Below are 16,851 nucleotides of genomic sequence, written 5' to 3' on the forward strand. Positions count from 1 at the left end.
GAGTAAAATAAAATCAGTATTTTGTTCTGTTCTGTTTTATAATGCATGCTGGATATTTAAAATCACAGAGCAAAAACATTCATAACAATGAGTCCTGCTCTTCCTTGTATAGTGAGTGTCTGATCAGTTTAGAGAATCACTGTTCCAGAGCATAATTAAATCAAGTTATGTAAGTGCATTTTAAATAACTTAGTAAACTTTGTGATTGTTAATACCAGTTAGTTACTTTGTCAATATCTTAAGAAAGGACGGTTGATTCTGGGACTAAACCAAACCCTCAGTAGCTTTAGACAGTAACTGGCAGGAGTGAGATTTGGTTCTAAGTCTCTGTGTCCAGTAAGGTTGTTCAGTGGTTGAGGCATGATTTTTATGGGGTCCAGATCTAGAGACTACTGGAAGAAATATTATAGGTCCTCCTGATACTATTTTACTGTTTTATACTCTTTGACCCAATTATATCACTTATATCATTTACTTTATGGAAATAGAGATGCAGATGTTGAGTGTGTTAATTGATAGACTGGTTTATTAACCATCCATTATGCATGGTGGTTTTAAAAATTATTTAATGACAGATAATTGTACCTTGTACTATATTAAGTGAAATAAAAGCAACATGTAACACAATATCCAATAGTCCTATTACAATTTGAGAAAAATTTACTAGAAGAAACTAAATATATCAAAATGTTAAGAAGGGTTACATAAATAGTTTTTAATTTCTTCTTTATACTACTTTTATATTCATATTTTAATACCCTTTATATTCTTCTATATTTTCTTTAATGAGTTTATTTTCCTAAGTAGTTTGAATAAAAGTGGAAATGTTAAATTCTTCCCAGCATCTTCTTCTGCCTTTAATTACACCTTAATTACATGTGTTTTCTACCAAACATTGAAATGATTTTATGTAGAAAACTTTGTCTATTTGGCTTCATTCTTGAAGTAAGTATAGAAACCATATTTTGTGTGTCTGTGTGTGTTTTGAGGATAGAGGATTTCCATAGTATTGGTGAAAGAATAAAAGATATTTCATTTTATTTAACCTCCTTTTTGGTAACATTTTTATACAGTGAATTCTATTTATGAGAGACTAGGGGTAAAAAAGAAAACCAAATAATTTCTTTCTTCAAGATGGTATAAATTTATTGGTTTTAAATTTGAATTTGTAGTCATATCAGTGGACAATTTTGACCCAAACAAACCTTTTATAAAATCAAATAAGGCTTTAACACTGAGTATGCAATAAAAAAATGTATGTGGGATTCTGAGTTTAGAGTGCAGTATAGGATGAAACGCTACCTGGAACTTCTTGAGATGTGTGTGAGCAGTCTTACTCTCTCCTGGAGTGCGTATTGTGCTGCCCCTTGGTTTGTGCTGTGAGCAGTTTCCTCATAGTGTTTGCTCTATCCCTTGCGCCATAGGTAGGTTGCTAGCTTGAGCCATTTGAAAAGGAACCCCATAAGAAAAAGGGTATCAGTGTTCTGAGAGAGTAGCATACCTAGAGGAGTTACCTGCTACCACCGGCACTAATATTGTAGCCCGTTTTTCACGGCATTTTGCTGACTTTGCAGTTGTTCCTTCTCAATAGTGAAATTTACAGTATCAGGAAATACCTGGAAGGCTACTTCTATATTTAGGTCACAAGGTCTGCTAATAACACAAGTACATTATATCCTAAAAGCTGTCTGTACTCTATAGTTCTGTTTCTTCGTTAAAAACAAAAGCATAATACCCTTAAGAATTTTTCTTCTCAGTAGCGGATAGCATTTTCAGATCATTTTTTCCTATAAGACAAATGTGAAAGCTGGTATTTTCTTTTTTCAATGGGCAAATGAGAAAGGGAAAGGTTTAATTTACTCACATAGTTACAACTTGGTTTATCTTTCAGCATAATGATTAAAATGGTCATTTTTCCTTCTCTCCCCCTCCCCACTTTCATGATTCTCCTTGCTTTTGTAAGAAACTTAGGCGAAAAGCACATATTTTTAATATTAATAATTTGCACTGTCCCTGGCCGGTTGGCTCAGCAGTAGAGCGTCGGCCCCACCTGTGGATGTCCCAAGTTCGATTCCCAGTCAGAGCACACAAGAGAAACGACCATCTGCTTCTCTACCCCTCTCCTCTCTCCCCCCCTCTCTCCCTCCCCCTCTCTCTCCCTTTCCCTCTCTCTTTGGCCCTCCCTCTCCCTCTCTCTCTCCCTCTCTCTTTCTCCCTCCCTCTCCCTCTCCCTCTCCCTCTCCCTCTCCCTCTCCCTCTCCCTCTCTCTCTCTCTCTCTCTCTCTCTCTTCCTCACCCTGTATCTCTTCCTCTCTTTCCCTCGCTTTCCCTCTTTCTCCCCCTCCCTCTCCCTCTCCCCCTCCCTCTCCCTCTCCTATAGCCATGGCTCCAATGGTGAGCAAGTTGGCCCTAGGCACTGAAGATGGCTCCACGGCCTCATTTCAGGTGCTAAAATAGCTCAGTTGCTTAGCAACAACGCAGCAGCCCCAGATGGGCAGAGCATCACCCAGTGTAGGGCTTGTCAGGTGGATCCTGGTCAGGGTGCATGAGGGAGCCTGTTTGACACACAGGAGCCTGTCTGTCTGCCTCCCCGCCTCTCAGTTAATTAAAAAAGGGAAATAAACTGTACCCTGTTGGTTATTACCTGGTATTATGTTCCTTTCTGAAGCCTTTATTTTGATACAGGGAAAATGTTTTATTAAAAGATCTGATCCTACAGATTTTGAAGTGTATTCAGAGTAAAAAGCAGGCCTGAGTCATTCAGAAGACCTTTCTATGCGACGCGTTTGCTTTGAGAAATCTATGTTATTTTCCAAAAGCTTTTTATAAACCAGAATTAGACATGAGTTATTTAGCCTAGTGGAACTTAGTTCTTAGCATTTCCATTTCCTTTCCAGCCCTTCTATTCTTCTCTTCCACCCAAAAAGAAAAAGGAAAAGAAAAAGATCTGCCATGTTGCAGTTTCAAGTAGGGTTGTGCTTGCGAGCTACATCTGTCGTTAGTTCAGGAGAACTAGCTAAAGGTGGGGGGGGGCAGGCGGGGAGGTTGGTGATTGGTATTTGGTGACAAATGTTTATCCCAGTTTGGATTGAAATGATTGTCCATAGGGAAGAGCTGGTGAACAACTAGATGGATTCGTTAGGAAAAGGTAAGTGAGACAGGATACTGGAAGAGGCATTCTGCTGCCAGCTACTGCCCAGTAGTGTAGAAGCCTTGTCTCTGGTCTTGGAAGGCCAATAAAAATGTATCCCTGGGTTTCAGAGAGCAGTTGGGGGTCTGTTACCAGTCATCCTGGCCCTTTGGTTTATCCTCGAGACATTGACAGTTCTGGGCCATCCGTGTGCTCTCCCCGTCTCTGCCCTTTGCTCCTCTCCTTGTTTGCCTTTTCCTTTTCTCTTCCTGACAATGTCTGCGGGGCGCTAAGAAAGAATTTTGGAACTGAGAAGTGATGGACTGGGGAGGAGGAGGAGCTATTTTTTCCTTGCTGGGTTCTTGCTACTCTGTCTCAGAATATACCTACCCCCGGATAATTGGGATCCCCAGTTTGAAAGACATGGGAGAATGACTTTTCTTTGCCTTTTCCCTTGCAGGAGACACATGAAATCGTCGCAATCAAGAAATTCAAGGATAGTGAAGGTATACATATATATTTTTTTCTACATACATATATATTTTTTAATTTCTGTGAACAGAATGTGACAGAGATGGGATTGAGCTGATTAGACTCTATTCCTGAAATTATCAAGTCTCAGTTAAAGAAAGTGAATAGAGCTTATTTTTTAAATCATACTTTGCTCTGAAAAATTTAGTTCCTTCTGCATGAAACTTTTCAAATCTCATAATATTAGAAAAGTCATTTTACATTTTAAGGTAAAGTCAACATTGGAAAGCTTTATGAGAAAACTGATTTGAAGTAACAATTTCTGTGGGTTCGCACAAAAATAGCAAGCACTGTGTGGAAGACCTCGATACTCAGCGGTATGACCTCCGGTCCGTCAGAAATACAAGAATAAGTGGGAGCCGTTGTATATTGAGTCACTGGGTAAATAAAAACCTTCCAAGGGGAAATACTATTTGGAGGGCTTGTTCATATTTCATGACCATTTTAAATAGAGGATTAAAATTACCCCACACTGTGCAAGAAAGGTTAAAGTAAACAATTTTTTAAAAAGTAATCTACAAAAAAGGTAATGTATCCAAAAAATAAAGCCTTTTAGTAGTTTATTGGGATTTTAAATGTAGATTGTTGGCCTGTTAGAAATAGCCAAGTATGAAACTGGCCATGGAGATGTGCATGGTGTTTGAGAAGCTCTAATTTTTTTTTTTTTTTTTTGGACTGAGACCCACAGTAGAATTTCTTTTTCTTTTTTTTTTTTTTTCTTTTTTTTTTGTATTTTTCTGAAGCTGGAAACGGGGAGAGACAGACAGACTCCCGCATGCACCCGACCGGGATCCACCCGGCACGCCCACCAGGGGGCGATGCTCTGCCCACCAGGGGGCGATGCTCTTCCCCTCCGGGTCGTCGCTCTGCCGCGACCAGAGCCACTCCAGCGCCTGGGGCAGAGGCCAAGGAGCCATCCCCAGCGCCCGGGCCATCTTTGCTCCAATGGAGCCTTGGCTGTGGGAGGGGAAGAGAGAGACAGAGAGGAAGGAGGGGGTGGGGGTGGAGAAGCAAATGGGCGCTTCTCCTATGTGCCCTGGCTGGGAATCGAACCCGGGTCCCCCGCACGCCAGGCCGATGCTCTACCGCTGAGCCAACCGACCAGGGCCTAGAATTTCTTCTTTACATCTTATCCTAGTGCCAACATACATAATGTCCTATGTATAGCTGAAGCACAAGTGTCACAGAGTGCCTTCTTCTGCTAATGTGAGGTTCTCCATTTTCTGTTCTTCTTGCTCATATAAATTCATGTAAATGCTTATTGTGGCATCAAGTACATTGATTTCACCATGAATGAGTCAACTTGCCATTTGAAAAATAGTGCTCCAGGCGTAAGCGTCACCAGCACAGCATCAACCTTTATATCGAATTAGAACTATGACAGGAGCAGTCACAGCCTACTTTCATCAGCACACGCTGATTTGACTGCTCTAAGATGGCAGCCTCTGTATTTGTGAACAGTTTCATCACCCTTACCTTAGAGACAGCAAACGTCAAATAACCGGAAGGGCTTGCGAGCCAGGGCCTGTGGTGTCGAGCCAGTGGTGTGCGATGGAGCCTGACTCGGGCGTGCTGGTCGCGTGGAGCATGTGCGCACCAGCCAGGAACTTGGGCAGCCATTGTCCCCGGCCGCCTCAAAGACAAGGCTATAAAAAAATGCTTCTAAACAAAATGGGGGGAAACTGCTTCAAATGATGTACCTGTGGTCTAATAGGATACAGTAGTTGTAGGCCCAGAGCCCACTCTGGCCTGCAACTACTTGTTTCAGTGGAAACAAGCTCTTTGAGCAGTGGCTTTGGACTAACCACAGGTGGCAGAAAGAGAATGGTGATCTACTAAAAAGAGTGGTTGCAACAGTAGATCCCAGGGGTGGTAAGACTTATGCCTGTGCATTCCTCTTCTGAGGAACATCATCAGGTATCATCCTCCATAAAAATAATAATTATCAAGTTTTTGAAAAGCAGTATAATTTAGGTCCTAGATATAATTTATTCTAGGGCATTGTATGCCGTTGCTTTAAAAAACGAACAACTAAGTGCCATGTTCTTTACAAGCTCCATCTTCCACGTACCAGTTCTCAATTCTTAGCTTCAGTGAAACGAAATACGTGTACCTGTGTAATATCTTCTGTGTGGCAATCAGTAGTGTGTCTGCTGAAATTCACTGAGCGCTGAATGAGGTACCGGAAGCTACGGAGGTGAGTCCCTCCGGTGTGGATATCGTCAAGAAGCTCATGACCTATTAGTACAATTAAGACCTATAAGTAAATAGTAGTCAGTGCTTTGATTGAATTTGTATCATTTTGAGGCAATATTGTTTCTAGCTGTGGTATCCCGGGGATGTATGAATAGTGTAGACATTATAGGACACATTTGATCAGCCCTTATTTCACTAAGCTGACAAAACGTGACTCCAACTCTGCCTTCTGCTCCCTCGGGTCAATATCAGTTACCATCCCTCAGGCATGCAGCCCTTATCACCCACTGTCGTGAGCAGGGGAGCATCCTCCGAAAGAGTACACGTGTTTGTGTCTTCCCACAGTTTCCACAGTGCCAGGTCTATCACAGTAGACCTCCCCAAAGAGCCAGTAGAGTCAAGGAGTACACGTGTTTGTGTCTTCCCACAGTTTCCACAGTGCCAGGTCTATCACAGTAGACCTCCCCAAAGAGCCAATAGAGTCAAGGAGTACACGTGTTTGTGTCTTCCCACAGTTTCCACAGTGCCAGGTCTATCACAGTAGACCTCCCCCAAAAGCCAATAGTGTCACATGCAGGTTACACACAGAGAGCGGGAAGTGAAATGACAGAGCGAGCAGAACGAGCGTCCGGCACAAAGTCCTGAGCACTGGTGGCATCTGCAGGTGGAGAGGTGGGCGTCAGTCCCAAGCCAGGCAGCCACAGTGGCGACATGCATCTGGTGGAGTGGAAGTACAGCAGGGTCCAGATATGACCTGTGGTCCAGCCAGGCTCAAGTGCTGGGTGATCAGAGTTCCGAGTTCTTAACCCGCCAGGAGTGGAGGTCCCACTCATGTTGGTGTCCAGATGGAGTTCTTATCCAACTGTCCAGACTTGTGGTTTTGGGTGGTCTGGGCCCTCCTGAGAGTAGTCCCATTACCTCAGTCTTGACATAGCACTTGACCTAACTGTCACGGCTGACAGTGACTCCATATTGGACTGTCAGGTGTCCAAAAGTCCACTCCCTCTTGCTCTGTATACCCACCCACTTTGCAGATGGACATCTTTGTGGGCATGCCTACGCATACTTCTAGAAGGATACTCCTTAAACATTTCTTTGATAGACTCTGAAGACATCAATTTTTCATAACTTTTTAGTTCAGTCCTATTTTAGGAACACTTTCCTACTGTTTCCAGTACTCCCTGATAGATCTCAGACTTTTTCCTGCCTTTTCTGCTGCCAGAGAAGTAATATGTTTAACGGAAAGTAAGGGAACATGTGTGTGGAACAGCACTTTCGGAGTGTAACGTGCAGAGATAGTCAAGTACAGATGAGGATGTCCATTCAACCCCTATAGACGCCACTTTATTCTGAAACAGTTTATCATCTTACATTTTAGGCCAATTCTAATAAAAATAGAGTTTTATAATATTGTCTTTATTGTCATATAGCTCTCATTAATCTCCTTTATTACTTATGCTGAAAATATTCTCCTGAAATTATGATGGTGATTCTTCTAAATCCATATATTTAAGTTTTTGTGAAGATAATAAAATAACCCTGTAAAAATACTGTTAAACCATAATAAGACCTGAACTTTGACCCACATTCAAGGCTAATCAAGTATTCTCACGCTGAGGAATATTTTATGAGTATACATTATCTTTTGTTAGCTTTAAATGATTATGACTGTCTCCTATTTTCCTGTTACATATCTATGTATCCACAAATTTGTATAAAATGTTTGGAAACCACATTTTAAGGTAGACCATTATTTAGTTCAAGAGGTCCCTATTATCCCAGGATAATAGATTATTACTTAAAATGTAAGCCAAAATTTCATAGTAAATAAAAGATGGGGGAAAAGAAACTAAAATTACAAAAATAAGTTTATCTTATAGTTAACAGCATTTAGGTTATAATAGCAATTATATGCTATTTCTTAGAAAAAAAGAATCAAGTGTTCTCTTTTGGGGGAGGAGCAGTTTTTACAGTAAAATTGTAGGCTAGGTCAATGAATAGCTTTCACAATAAAAAGAGTCACTAAAAAATACACAGAAGGCTTTCTCAGTTTCTCTTCATTTTTGTATATTCCTGCCTTTCTGTCTTCATTCTGGTCAGTTTTTTATTCTGATAAAGAACTCTATCAGATCATTTATCAGTGTCTTTGCCTATGACTTTCCCTGAAAGACTCTGATACCCTGGATGGGGGACAAAAACTGTTAAAAGGGAGGAATGTTTGAGTGATGGCATTTTTATCTGAGATCGCTTCATTAGTGAATATTTTCTTGTTTTGATGACATGTACTTCTTTATACATTATCATAACTATGGAGTCTCAGATAATGAATTCTTTTTTTTTTTTAACAGAGACAGAGAGAGAGTCAGAGAGAGGGATAGACAGGGACAGACAGACAGGAACAGAGAGATGAGAAGCATCAATCATTAGTTTTTCGTTGCGCATTACGACACCTTAATTGTTCATTGATTGCTTTCTCATATGTGCCTTGACCACGGGCCTTCAGCAGACCGAGTAACCACTTGCTTGAGCGAGGGACCTTGGGTCCAAGCTGGTGAGCTTTTTGCTCAAACCAGATGAGCCCACACTCAAGTTGGCGACCTCGGGGTCTTGAACCTGGGTCCTTCCGCATCCCAGTCCGAAGCTCTATCCACTGCACCACTGCCTGGTCAGGCAGATAATGAATTCTTAAGATAACCTGAAGGTAGTATTATATAAATTTGTATATTAATGTAAGTTTCCACAGAGAAACATTAACTGAGAAACACCTAACCAACCAGAAGTCTTCTTAGAATTAATTCCACTCAGTATTTGGGTTTTCTGAGAAGAGAAAAATGACTACAGACCAAAAAGATACTAGAAATTATTTGTTAAAAGATAGTTTTCGGACTATGTGTAATGATAAAATTATCCTAATTCTCCTGCCTTTTCTATAAGTCCAGTATTGTACAATGATGTTTTATGTTCAGATGATAATCTTCTATCACAATTGGGTTATCATTCTCATGCACACACATACATGTGTCTTCTGTCCTTCAATTTATGAAATAATCCAAGAGAACTGATTTACACTAGATAGCTTTGGACCAATGAGAATTAAAAACATTGTCTGTTCAGCCTTTGCTTGAGGAAATCCTATGGTCTAGAATTTATTTTCGACATACACGTTTGGATCTTCTGATGTGACAGTACGCTTTGCTTCTTCGGACTTTTCAGTCTTTCTCTGAATAGACAGGTGTCAGAATGGGGAGGGCCCGCCCCCGCCCTACTTGCCGCATGCGGGAGACTGACTGGGGAGCCGTGGTGCAGTCTTCAGTTCAGATGGAGGTTAGGTGGAGCCTCTGCTTTTATATCAAATGAAAATACTTGCATTCATATCCTGCTGCTGCTTTTGTTTTCCATAGATATTTTTTTTCTTGGGATATATATGTATTCCCCTTAATCATGACAAAATGTTTACTTGGTCATCCATTGTTTTCTTGTAATTTATGTCATCTTGTTTTTACCCAGACACTAGAAAGCTCTATCCTGAACTCTAGATCAAGAAAGTCACTCTTGTTTTGTATAATGGTATAATCTTTGGTCCTTAAATTCAAGAACTTGATTTCTCCATAAGAGAGGCCTTGAACTAACATTCCAGTCCCTGGTTAAGCAGAGAATTCAGTTACCTGAGTTTGAGCATTCTGTTAGTCATGATGTCACCATGCTTGCTTTTAATGTCCAAAATAGATCTCTTTCAAACTTCAGGGATTCTTCTAGGATTTGGTGAACATTTTGTACCTTTCACAATGTAATAAACTTCCATTGTGCTTCACCCAGCCTTCATCTCTGAAGACTGAAGTGTTCTCATCTTTTCTGGTATAGATGACAGCACCACTGTTCAGACCCTGCTGGCCATGTGGCTGCCCTCCTGTTGTTCCTTCTTCGGTCGGGGCAGCCGGACTCAAACAGGATACCCTTTGGTTTTATACAGGATGGGTTGACTTCCCCCCCCCCATCGTACCTGTTTAAAGTCCCGTTTCGGGGGTCTCTTTGGCTATACAAGACTGTCAGGGTTATGATTTCAAAAAGTAGGTTACAGCTATTTCTGGGTTTCTTTTACAAGCCCACAGTCCTTTAAAAATAGAATTACAATAGAAATTCAGCTCATCTTTAGTTTTTTTCTTTTCATCACTTATCTTTGCATTTGTTTATTTATCTTCCTTCTTAAAAATTGATTTCTTTTACTTTAGTGAATCTCTCTTCTTGATTTTTATATGTGTTAACTTGCTTTCCTAGCAAGCTTAGAAATAGTTGTTGTTGTTGTTTTTACTTAATGTTCTTTTTCTACTCTACCATTTAGTCACTACTCAGTAAAATTTATATAACTTTGTTAGAGTTCCTGTCTGTACTAAGCTCAACAGCCTCAATGGGCATGCGCATCGGCAGGAATCGCATGGACACATACCAGCTCTGAGAGCTGGAAGGACCTTCTCCATCATCTAAGAACCTCAACTCCGGCTGAGAAACCGAAGGCACAGAGCTGCACGGCTCGTGTGTGGTTAACTGAGACTAAGATGCAGACCCCTTGGTCTTTGCTGCGTTTTTCTTGAGCCCACAGCATGCTGCTTTGCCCCTCACCTGAGCAGTGCAGGAACAGAGCCTAGACTGGAGCCGGACTGTTCCACTCTCTCTGCAAAGCCCGCTCCCTGCCTTCTGCCATGCTGCCTGCGTCCATGTTCTGCTCAGTGTAGCGTTCTCTTCACTCACTCTGAGAAAGTTATTCTTCCTCAACTTGGCTTCTTCCTGTGTAAACTGGAGGAGCCTGGCCTAAAAACGAAGCCACAGGGTTCTGTCAACTAGAAGGCAGGGCTTTTTGTGCTCACTTTAGTGGGCTCTGCCACCACCTTTAAAAAGCTGCCTCATTGAAGAGCTTGGCTACCTTCTGAGCCTCTGAGGAGAGAGCACATGGAAGTGGAATGTGCTTTTCTTCCCCATCATCTGATTGTTCCGTGCCCCAGTTTTCCTCATAGAGTCCAGGGTACACCGGGAACCTTAGAAGTACTCAGAGGGACAAAGGCAACAGGAGAGACCCAGTACTGAAGAGTGTACATTTTGCTTGCACTTAGGAAATTAATAATTTTACTTCCTGCCCTTTCCCATTTATTACCATCTCAGTGCCGAAATGATTACCTCAACTTTTTTTTTTTTTTTTTTTTCATTTTTCTGAAGCTGGAAACGGGGAGAGATAGTCAGACAGACTCCCGCATGCGCCCGACCGGGATCCACCCGGCACGCCCACCAAGGGCAACGCTCTGCCCACCAGGGGGTGATGCTCTGCCCATCCTGGGCGTCGCCATGTTGCGACCAGAGCCACTCTAGCGCCTGAGGCAGAGGCCACAGAGCCATCCCCAGCGCCAGGGCCATCTTTGCTCCAATGGAGCCTTGGCTGCGGGAGGGGAAGAGAGAGACAGAGAGGAAAGCACGGCGGAGGGGTGGAGAAGCAAATGGGCGCTTCTCCTGTGTGCCCTGGCCGGGAATCGAACCCGGGTCCTCCGCACGCTAGGCCGGCGCTCTACCGCTGAGCCAACCGGCCAGGGCGATTACCTCAACTTTTAATGCTTCTGACTGGCATGTATTAGAGAAGCCTTCATTTCCTCAAAAAGGCTGCTCAAATGAGGTCGTTTGGGTCCTACATACTAAGTGATTTTGTGAGCTGATTTTTGAAGAATCCATTTCTTCTCTCTCTGACCATTCTTAAGTAGAGTCAGTATAGATTTAAATGATGTATATATACCAAAGAACCAGATTTCAGTGAGGTTTAGTCTCATAATCAATGACATTTTAATGAAAAGAAATCATAGATTACTAGATTTAGAAAAGGCTATGGGAATTTTAAGGGTATGTGTGTGGGGGGAGGTGCCCATTTATTTATCTCATGAATGAGAAGTTAAGTGGCTTGCCCAAAGTCACATCTCACAGTGTTAGTGGGTTAAAAGCATACAAAATCTAGGTCTCGCATTGTGGCTGCCATGTCTTAAGGGAATAAGAGCAAGCTACATATGAGCAAAGATTTCTTCACAGCACTGTGGGAAGTATGTATGCATGTATGTATGTGTGTATGTATGTATTTATTTTTTTTAATTCTCTTATTTATTTTTCTGAAATGAGAAGTGAGGAGGCAGGCAGACTCCTGCATATGCCTAACTGGGATTCACCCGGCATGCCCACTAGGGGGTGATGCTCTGCCCATCTGAGGCGTTGCTCCATTATAACAGGAGCCATTCTAGTGCCTGAGGCAGAGGCCATGGAGCCATCCTCAGCACCCAGGCCAACTTTGCTCCAATGGAGCCTTGGCTGTGAGAGGGGAAGAGAGAGAGAGAAAGGAGAGGGGGAGAGGTGGAGAAGCAGATGGGCACTTCTGTGTGCCTTGGCTGGGAATCGAACCCGGGACTTCCACACATCGGGCCGACTAATCAGGTACTAATACTGAGCCAACTGGCCAGGGCCGAAGTATTGATTGATCTCCTCTTGGTGACAGTGCTAGGTCATTAGGTGTATAAGGTTGAACTGAAGAACCAAGGCCTGCCCTCCCAGAGCTCTCGGTTTGTAGGGGTGGCCACACAGATGTGAAACCAGTTAGCAAACAAATACATCAATAAAGATAGGGCGAAGATCTGAAAGAAATGTTCCGAGTCCTGGGATAAGGAATAATGGAAATGGAAGGCTACTTTGTTTTAGTGCTCTGGGCAAGGCTCATGAGGAGTGACGTTTAAACTGAAACCTGAAGGAGCCAGCCCTGAGTGAGAGCTGGCAGAGGGAACAAGTTAAAAGGCCTGGCCATTGACAAAGAGTTTGAGGCTGTTTGGGGACCTGAAATGCTCAGGGAGCTGGGGGAAGGGGGCATGAGAGGAGGATAGAAAGTGGCCAGGGACCAGGTCATGAGGAATCAGTATGTTTCTCTTGCTGAACCACTTCCTTGTTAGAAGATTCCTTGCTGCTTACTGAGATCTGCGGCTCTGTGGCTTAGAACTAGGTGGAGTTTAGTTTGATTACCTCCAACTTGAGAGTAACTCAGGTGGGATAGCAGAGAAGGAGGTTAGCCTTCTTCATAAGACTAAAGGCTTTTAGTGTGACTGTGAGAACTGCTAAAGTGAGAAGTCCGGGTGAATCCCAGTTAGGCATATGCAGGAGTCTGTCTGCCTCCTCACTTCTCACCTCAGCAGTTCTCACAAAGCACCACGTCTGAGGCTCGGCCCCTACTAGCAGACGAGAGCTGGACCTCTGTGTCTCCCTCCCCACTCCAAGCCCCCAATCCTCTAAGCTGCTTTGGGAAACCCCCTGATCACATCAGACATGTTTCCCCTCTGCTACCAGGTGTCCCCCCCTGTGGTGTGCTCTGTTGCACCGTTGAGTCCCCCTGAAGTGGGCTGGGCTGGGCTGGTTCCCTGCCTAAGCTGCCGCTGGCCTTAGCTCTTGCTGGACCTTGCTTTCCTTCTGCTAGGCATTCTCTCTCTCTGCCCTTTCCTATTGTTAGTCCCAGCCTTCTCCAACAGTGTGCATGCCGAAGTGGTGGGAATCTTCGTTTGTGTAAGCAGTCTTCCTTTAGTCTCAGTGTGACTGCGGGTTGGGATAGAACACAACCCGAGAGGTACTCCTGGTGATGCAGTTAGAATCTTCCGTACCCCCTTTGGCTCCAGGCAGGGGTTTTCCTCCTGTGTGTCTTGCTTAGGGAGTATGTCTTCCTGGAAGGTATCTTCATCTTTTTTGCTTCTATCCCCAAACTCCATTTTCTCCCTTCCTCCAACCAAAACTTGCCAAAACCTAAGCCACACAACTGAGACTCTGAAGCTAAGATTCTAACCCTAACCCAAGGCCTGCCCTCCCAGAGCTCTCGGTTTGTAGGGTGGCCACACAGATGTCAAACCAGTTAGAAGACAAATACAGTGGTACCTTGACACATGAGCACTTTAAATCGTGAACAATATGAGAGACATGCAGTCACTCACAGGATATTTTGCTTTAAGTCACGAGCGGATATTTGAATCACAAGTGTTGGGCAAATGAATTTGTACAATTTGTTTTTTGAGTTTGCTCACTTTTATTGTTAGAAATTATGCTGGGCAGCTGTCTGTGAAATTGCTAATTACCTTCCTGCTTGGGAAGGGCCATTGTTATGCTAATGTCTCTTCCCCCTCTGCCAGCATCTTCACCTGACCTTGAAGGTAAATACACTTTATAAACCAGTTTATTTCTTTACATACTCTTTTATTATGTTTATATATGTGTGTGTATGTATTTGTTATTTATAAAGTATATTTTCTTATTTAAAAGCAAATAAAACAAAAAATTTATGTAGTTTTTAGGGGCCAGAATGGATTCATTGCATTCCCATTAATTTAAATGGGGAAATTTGATTTGACACACGAGCAAATTGAGTCATGAGCTCGGCCATGAATCCAGTAAAACTCGTGTGTCGAGGCACCATGGTATATAAATAAAGATAGTGCGAAGGTCTGAAAGAAATGTTCTGAAATCATGGGGGACAAGCATTGTAAAGCCAGGAGCCATGGCCAGGGCCACCATCAGAGCAGCCCGGCCCATGCAGGTTCACATTGGATTCGGACAGTCGGTAAAGAAACAACAGAGCCAAGAACTGATGGGCCTTCATCTTTAATCCTAGCTTGCACCCGTCGGGCAAGTAAAAAATACACACTGGGCTCCAAAACCCAATCACATTCAGTGCTCACAAAGCTACTGATTTATCTGAGTTTCCTAGAATCAAAGGTTTCTAGCTCACCAGACTTATTCTCCTCTGTTCCCCATCTCCTTCCTTATCCCAGATACAAACTCTACACAAACTGGCCTCTCACTCAACACTCCACCATCTTGGCTGCTTCTCCTGGCCTCCTCCACGTGGCCTCCTTCTGCTCTCTGCTCTGCTCTCTCCTCTAATTTCAGGAACCAAGCAGCAAGGTCCCGTTCTGCCCCCATTTTTATAGTATAGCTTCACAACCTTTAATCCAATATACAAAATAGGGAAGTCTCTAATACAAAGTCACTTCTCTGAGGCATGATTGGATTGTACCGCCCTACATCAAAAAGGGTGGGAAAGGTTTAATCCCAAAACCAAGTCCCAGGCTACAAGGATTCTCAACACACATTAATATCACCTGGGTGACGGCCTCCACGTGGGCGTGGGCGGCGTAATCTTTAACAAAGTGAGCATAATACATTTTATCTGCCCAACAAGCATGTTTCCTAGTTTTTCACTTTGGGATTTTAGGATGAAAACAATGGCCTATTACTTTAGCACCTGTAACCAGGTACTGTTTCAAAAGCACACATGTGAATATTCATACTAAGTGAGATGCATAGCCAAAGACTGTGAGTGGGTCCTGTCAGTTCAGGTGTTGCTTTTAAAGAGATTTGCCGTAACTAGAAAAAGAGTTCAATTTTTAGCCTGATTTTTGAATTGTTAGAATTGCAGATAAGGAATTATGAATCTGTATGCTTGTGTGTACATACATAAACATGGTAGTTAGAATTTCCTGGCTAAATCATAAAATGAAGTGTTACCTTTCCCACTGTCCCTGTTAAGGAATCCATTAGAGTGGATCCTTCCTCCTTGTTTGTGGGGGTTATCGTGAGTGACATTGACGATGTGGATGGGGTTGTTGGGTCAGCATACGTTCTCCACCCCAATACAGCTACACCATCTGGGAGGGACAGATGGACATACCACACAGGAGGACAGCAGGAACCTACAGCAGCTGCTGTTCCGAGAGAAGATCAGACACACTTAGAATTCCCCGCAGCTTGACTGGGCGCTGCACTGTGGGCGCTGTACTGTGGATGCCTGGCTCATGGCCTCTGCTCACTGACGTGACTCACACGCAGCCTGAGCAATAAAATGCTCTTTTAAGCCAAAGCTTCAGGCCAGACTTAAAAACATCAACTGCTACAGATGCTGCCCAGGCTCTTGTGCACACTGATACAGTTGATTCCTTTTTACCCTTTTTTAACTCCTTCAAATAGTGTTAGAGCTAAACGGACAATGGATTATTCATATGTGGTACTTGGAACTCTGTGTTTTACACATACACTTTACAATAAGGAGATACAGAAAATTCAAGCAGAAAATTAGGTTCATGCTGGTCAAATAAACCTTTTCCTGAAGTTTCTTGTCGCTCCTTTGAACAAGAAAAGGTGATATCTAATATGGCATCCTTGGGCATCTCATGCAGAAGTACTCAAAGTGGAAAGTGAAATTAAATTAATGGTTTCAGTATTAGAAATTTTTGAATAGTAATTTTAAAGCTTTAATCTTACTCTATTCACCATTGCTTACGTACTAGAAAATGAAGAGGTCAAGGAAACGACTCTACGAGAGCTTAAAATGCTTCGGACTCTCAAACAAGAAAACATCGTGGAGCTGAAAGAAGCCTTCCGCCGGAGGGGGAAGCTGTACTTGGTATTTGAGTATGTTGAAAAGGTAAGTCGCTAATTGAGTGTGGGGTTTGCCTGATTCTTTTGTTTAGGGCTGTTTCTGACACTCTTCAAGGAAGTATTGTTATCTGGTATGACTTGTCAATGTTATAATCTGAGGACGTTTAAAAATGGAATCATTAGAGAAGTCCTCAAATATATTGATGGATTTTCTACAATTTAACTGTATAGATAGAATCTTAAATTTAAACAACTTATTGACTTGGCTTCTGAAGTTGGACAATCTATATTCATCATAGACTTGGTTTATTTTATTTTATTTTATTTTTATTTTTATTTATTTATTATTATTATTATTTTTTTTGTATTTTTCTGAAGCTGGAAACGGGGAGAGACAGTCAGACAGACTCCCGCATGCGCCCTACTGGGATCCACCCGGCACGCCCACCAGGGGCGACGCTCTGCCCACCAGGGGGCGATGCTCTGCCCCTCCAGGGTGTCGCTCTGCCGCGACCAGAGCCACTCTAGCGCCTGGGGCAGAGGCCAAGGAGCCATCCCCAGCGCCCGGG

General features: G+C 42.8%; 1 protein-coding gene across 4 annotated transcripts in view; it reads left to right on the forward strand.

Annotated features, from left to right (window-relative positions):
- CDKL5 (cyclin dependent kinase like 5) overlaps positions 1-16,851 on the forward strand; it is a 203,833-nt gene that overhangs the window by 106,682 nt on the left and 80,300 nt on the right. For all 4 annotated transcript variants that reach the window (XM_066357387.1, XM_066357390.1, XM_066357389.1 and 1 more), the window contains exons 4-5: positions 3,591-3,636; positions 16,192-16,328. In XM_066357387.1, the coding sequence (XP_066213484.1) occupies positions 3,591-3,636; positions 16,192-16,328 (183 nt within the window). The remainder of the gene's footprint in view (positions 1-3,590; positions 3,637-16,191; positions 16,329-16,851) is intronic.

This window comes from Saccopteryx leptura, chromosome X, assembly GCF_036850995.1.
Source record: "Saccopteryx leptura isolate mSacLep1 chromosome X, mSacLep1_pri_phased_curated, whole genome shotgun sequence".
Classification (NCBI taxonomy): domain Eukaryota; kingdom Metazoa; phylum Chordata; class Mammalia; order Chiroptera; family Emballonuridae; genus Saccopteryx; species Saccopteryx leptura.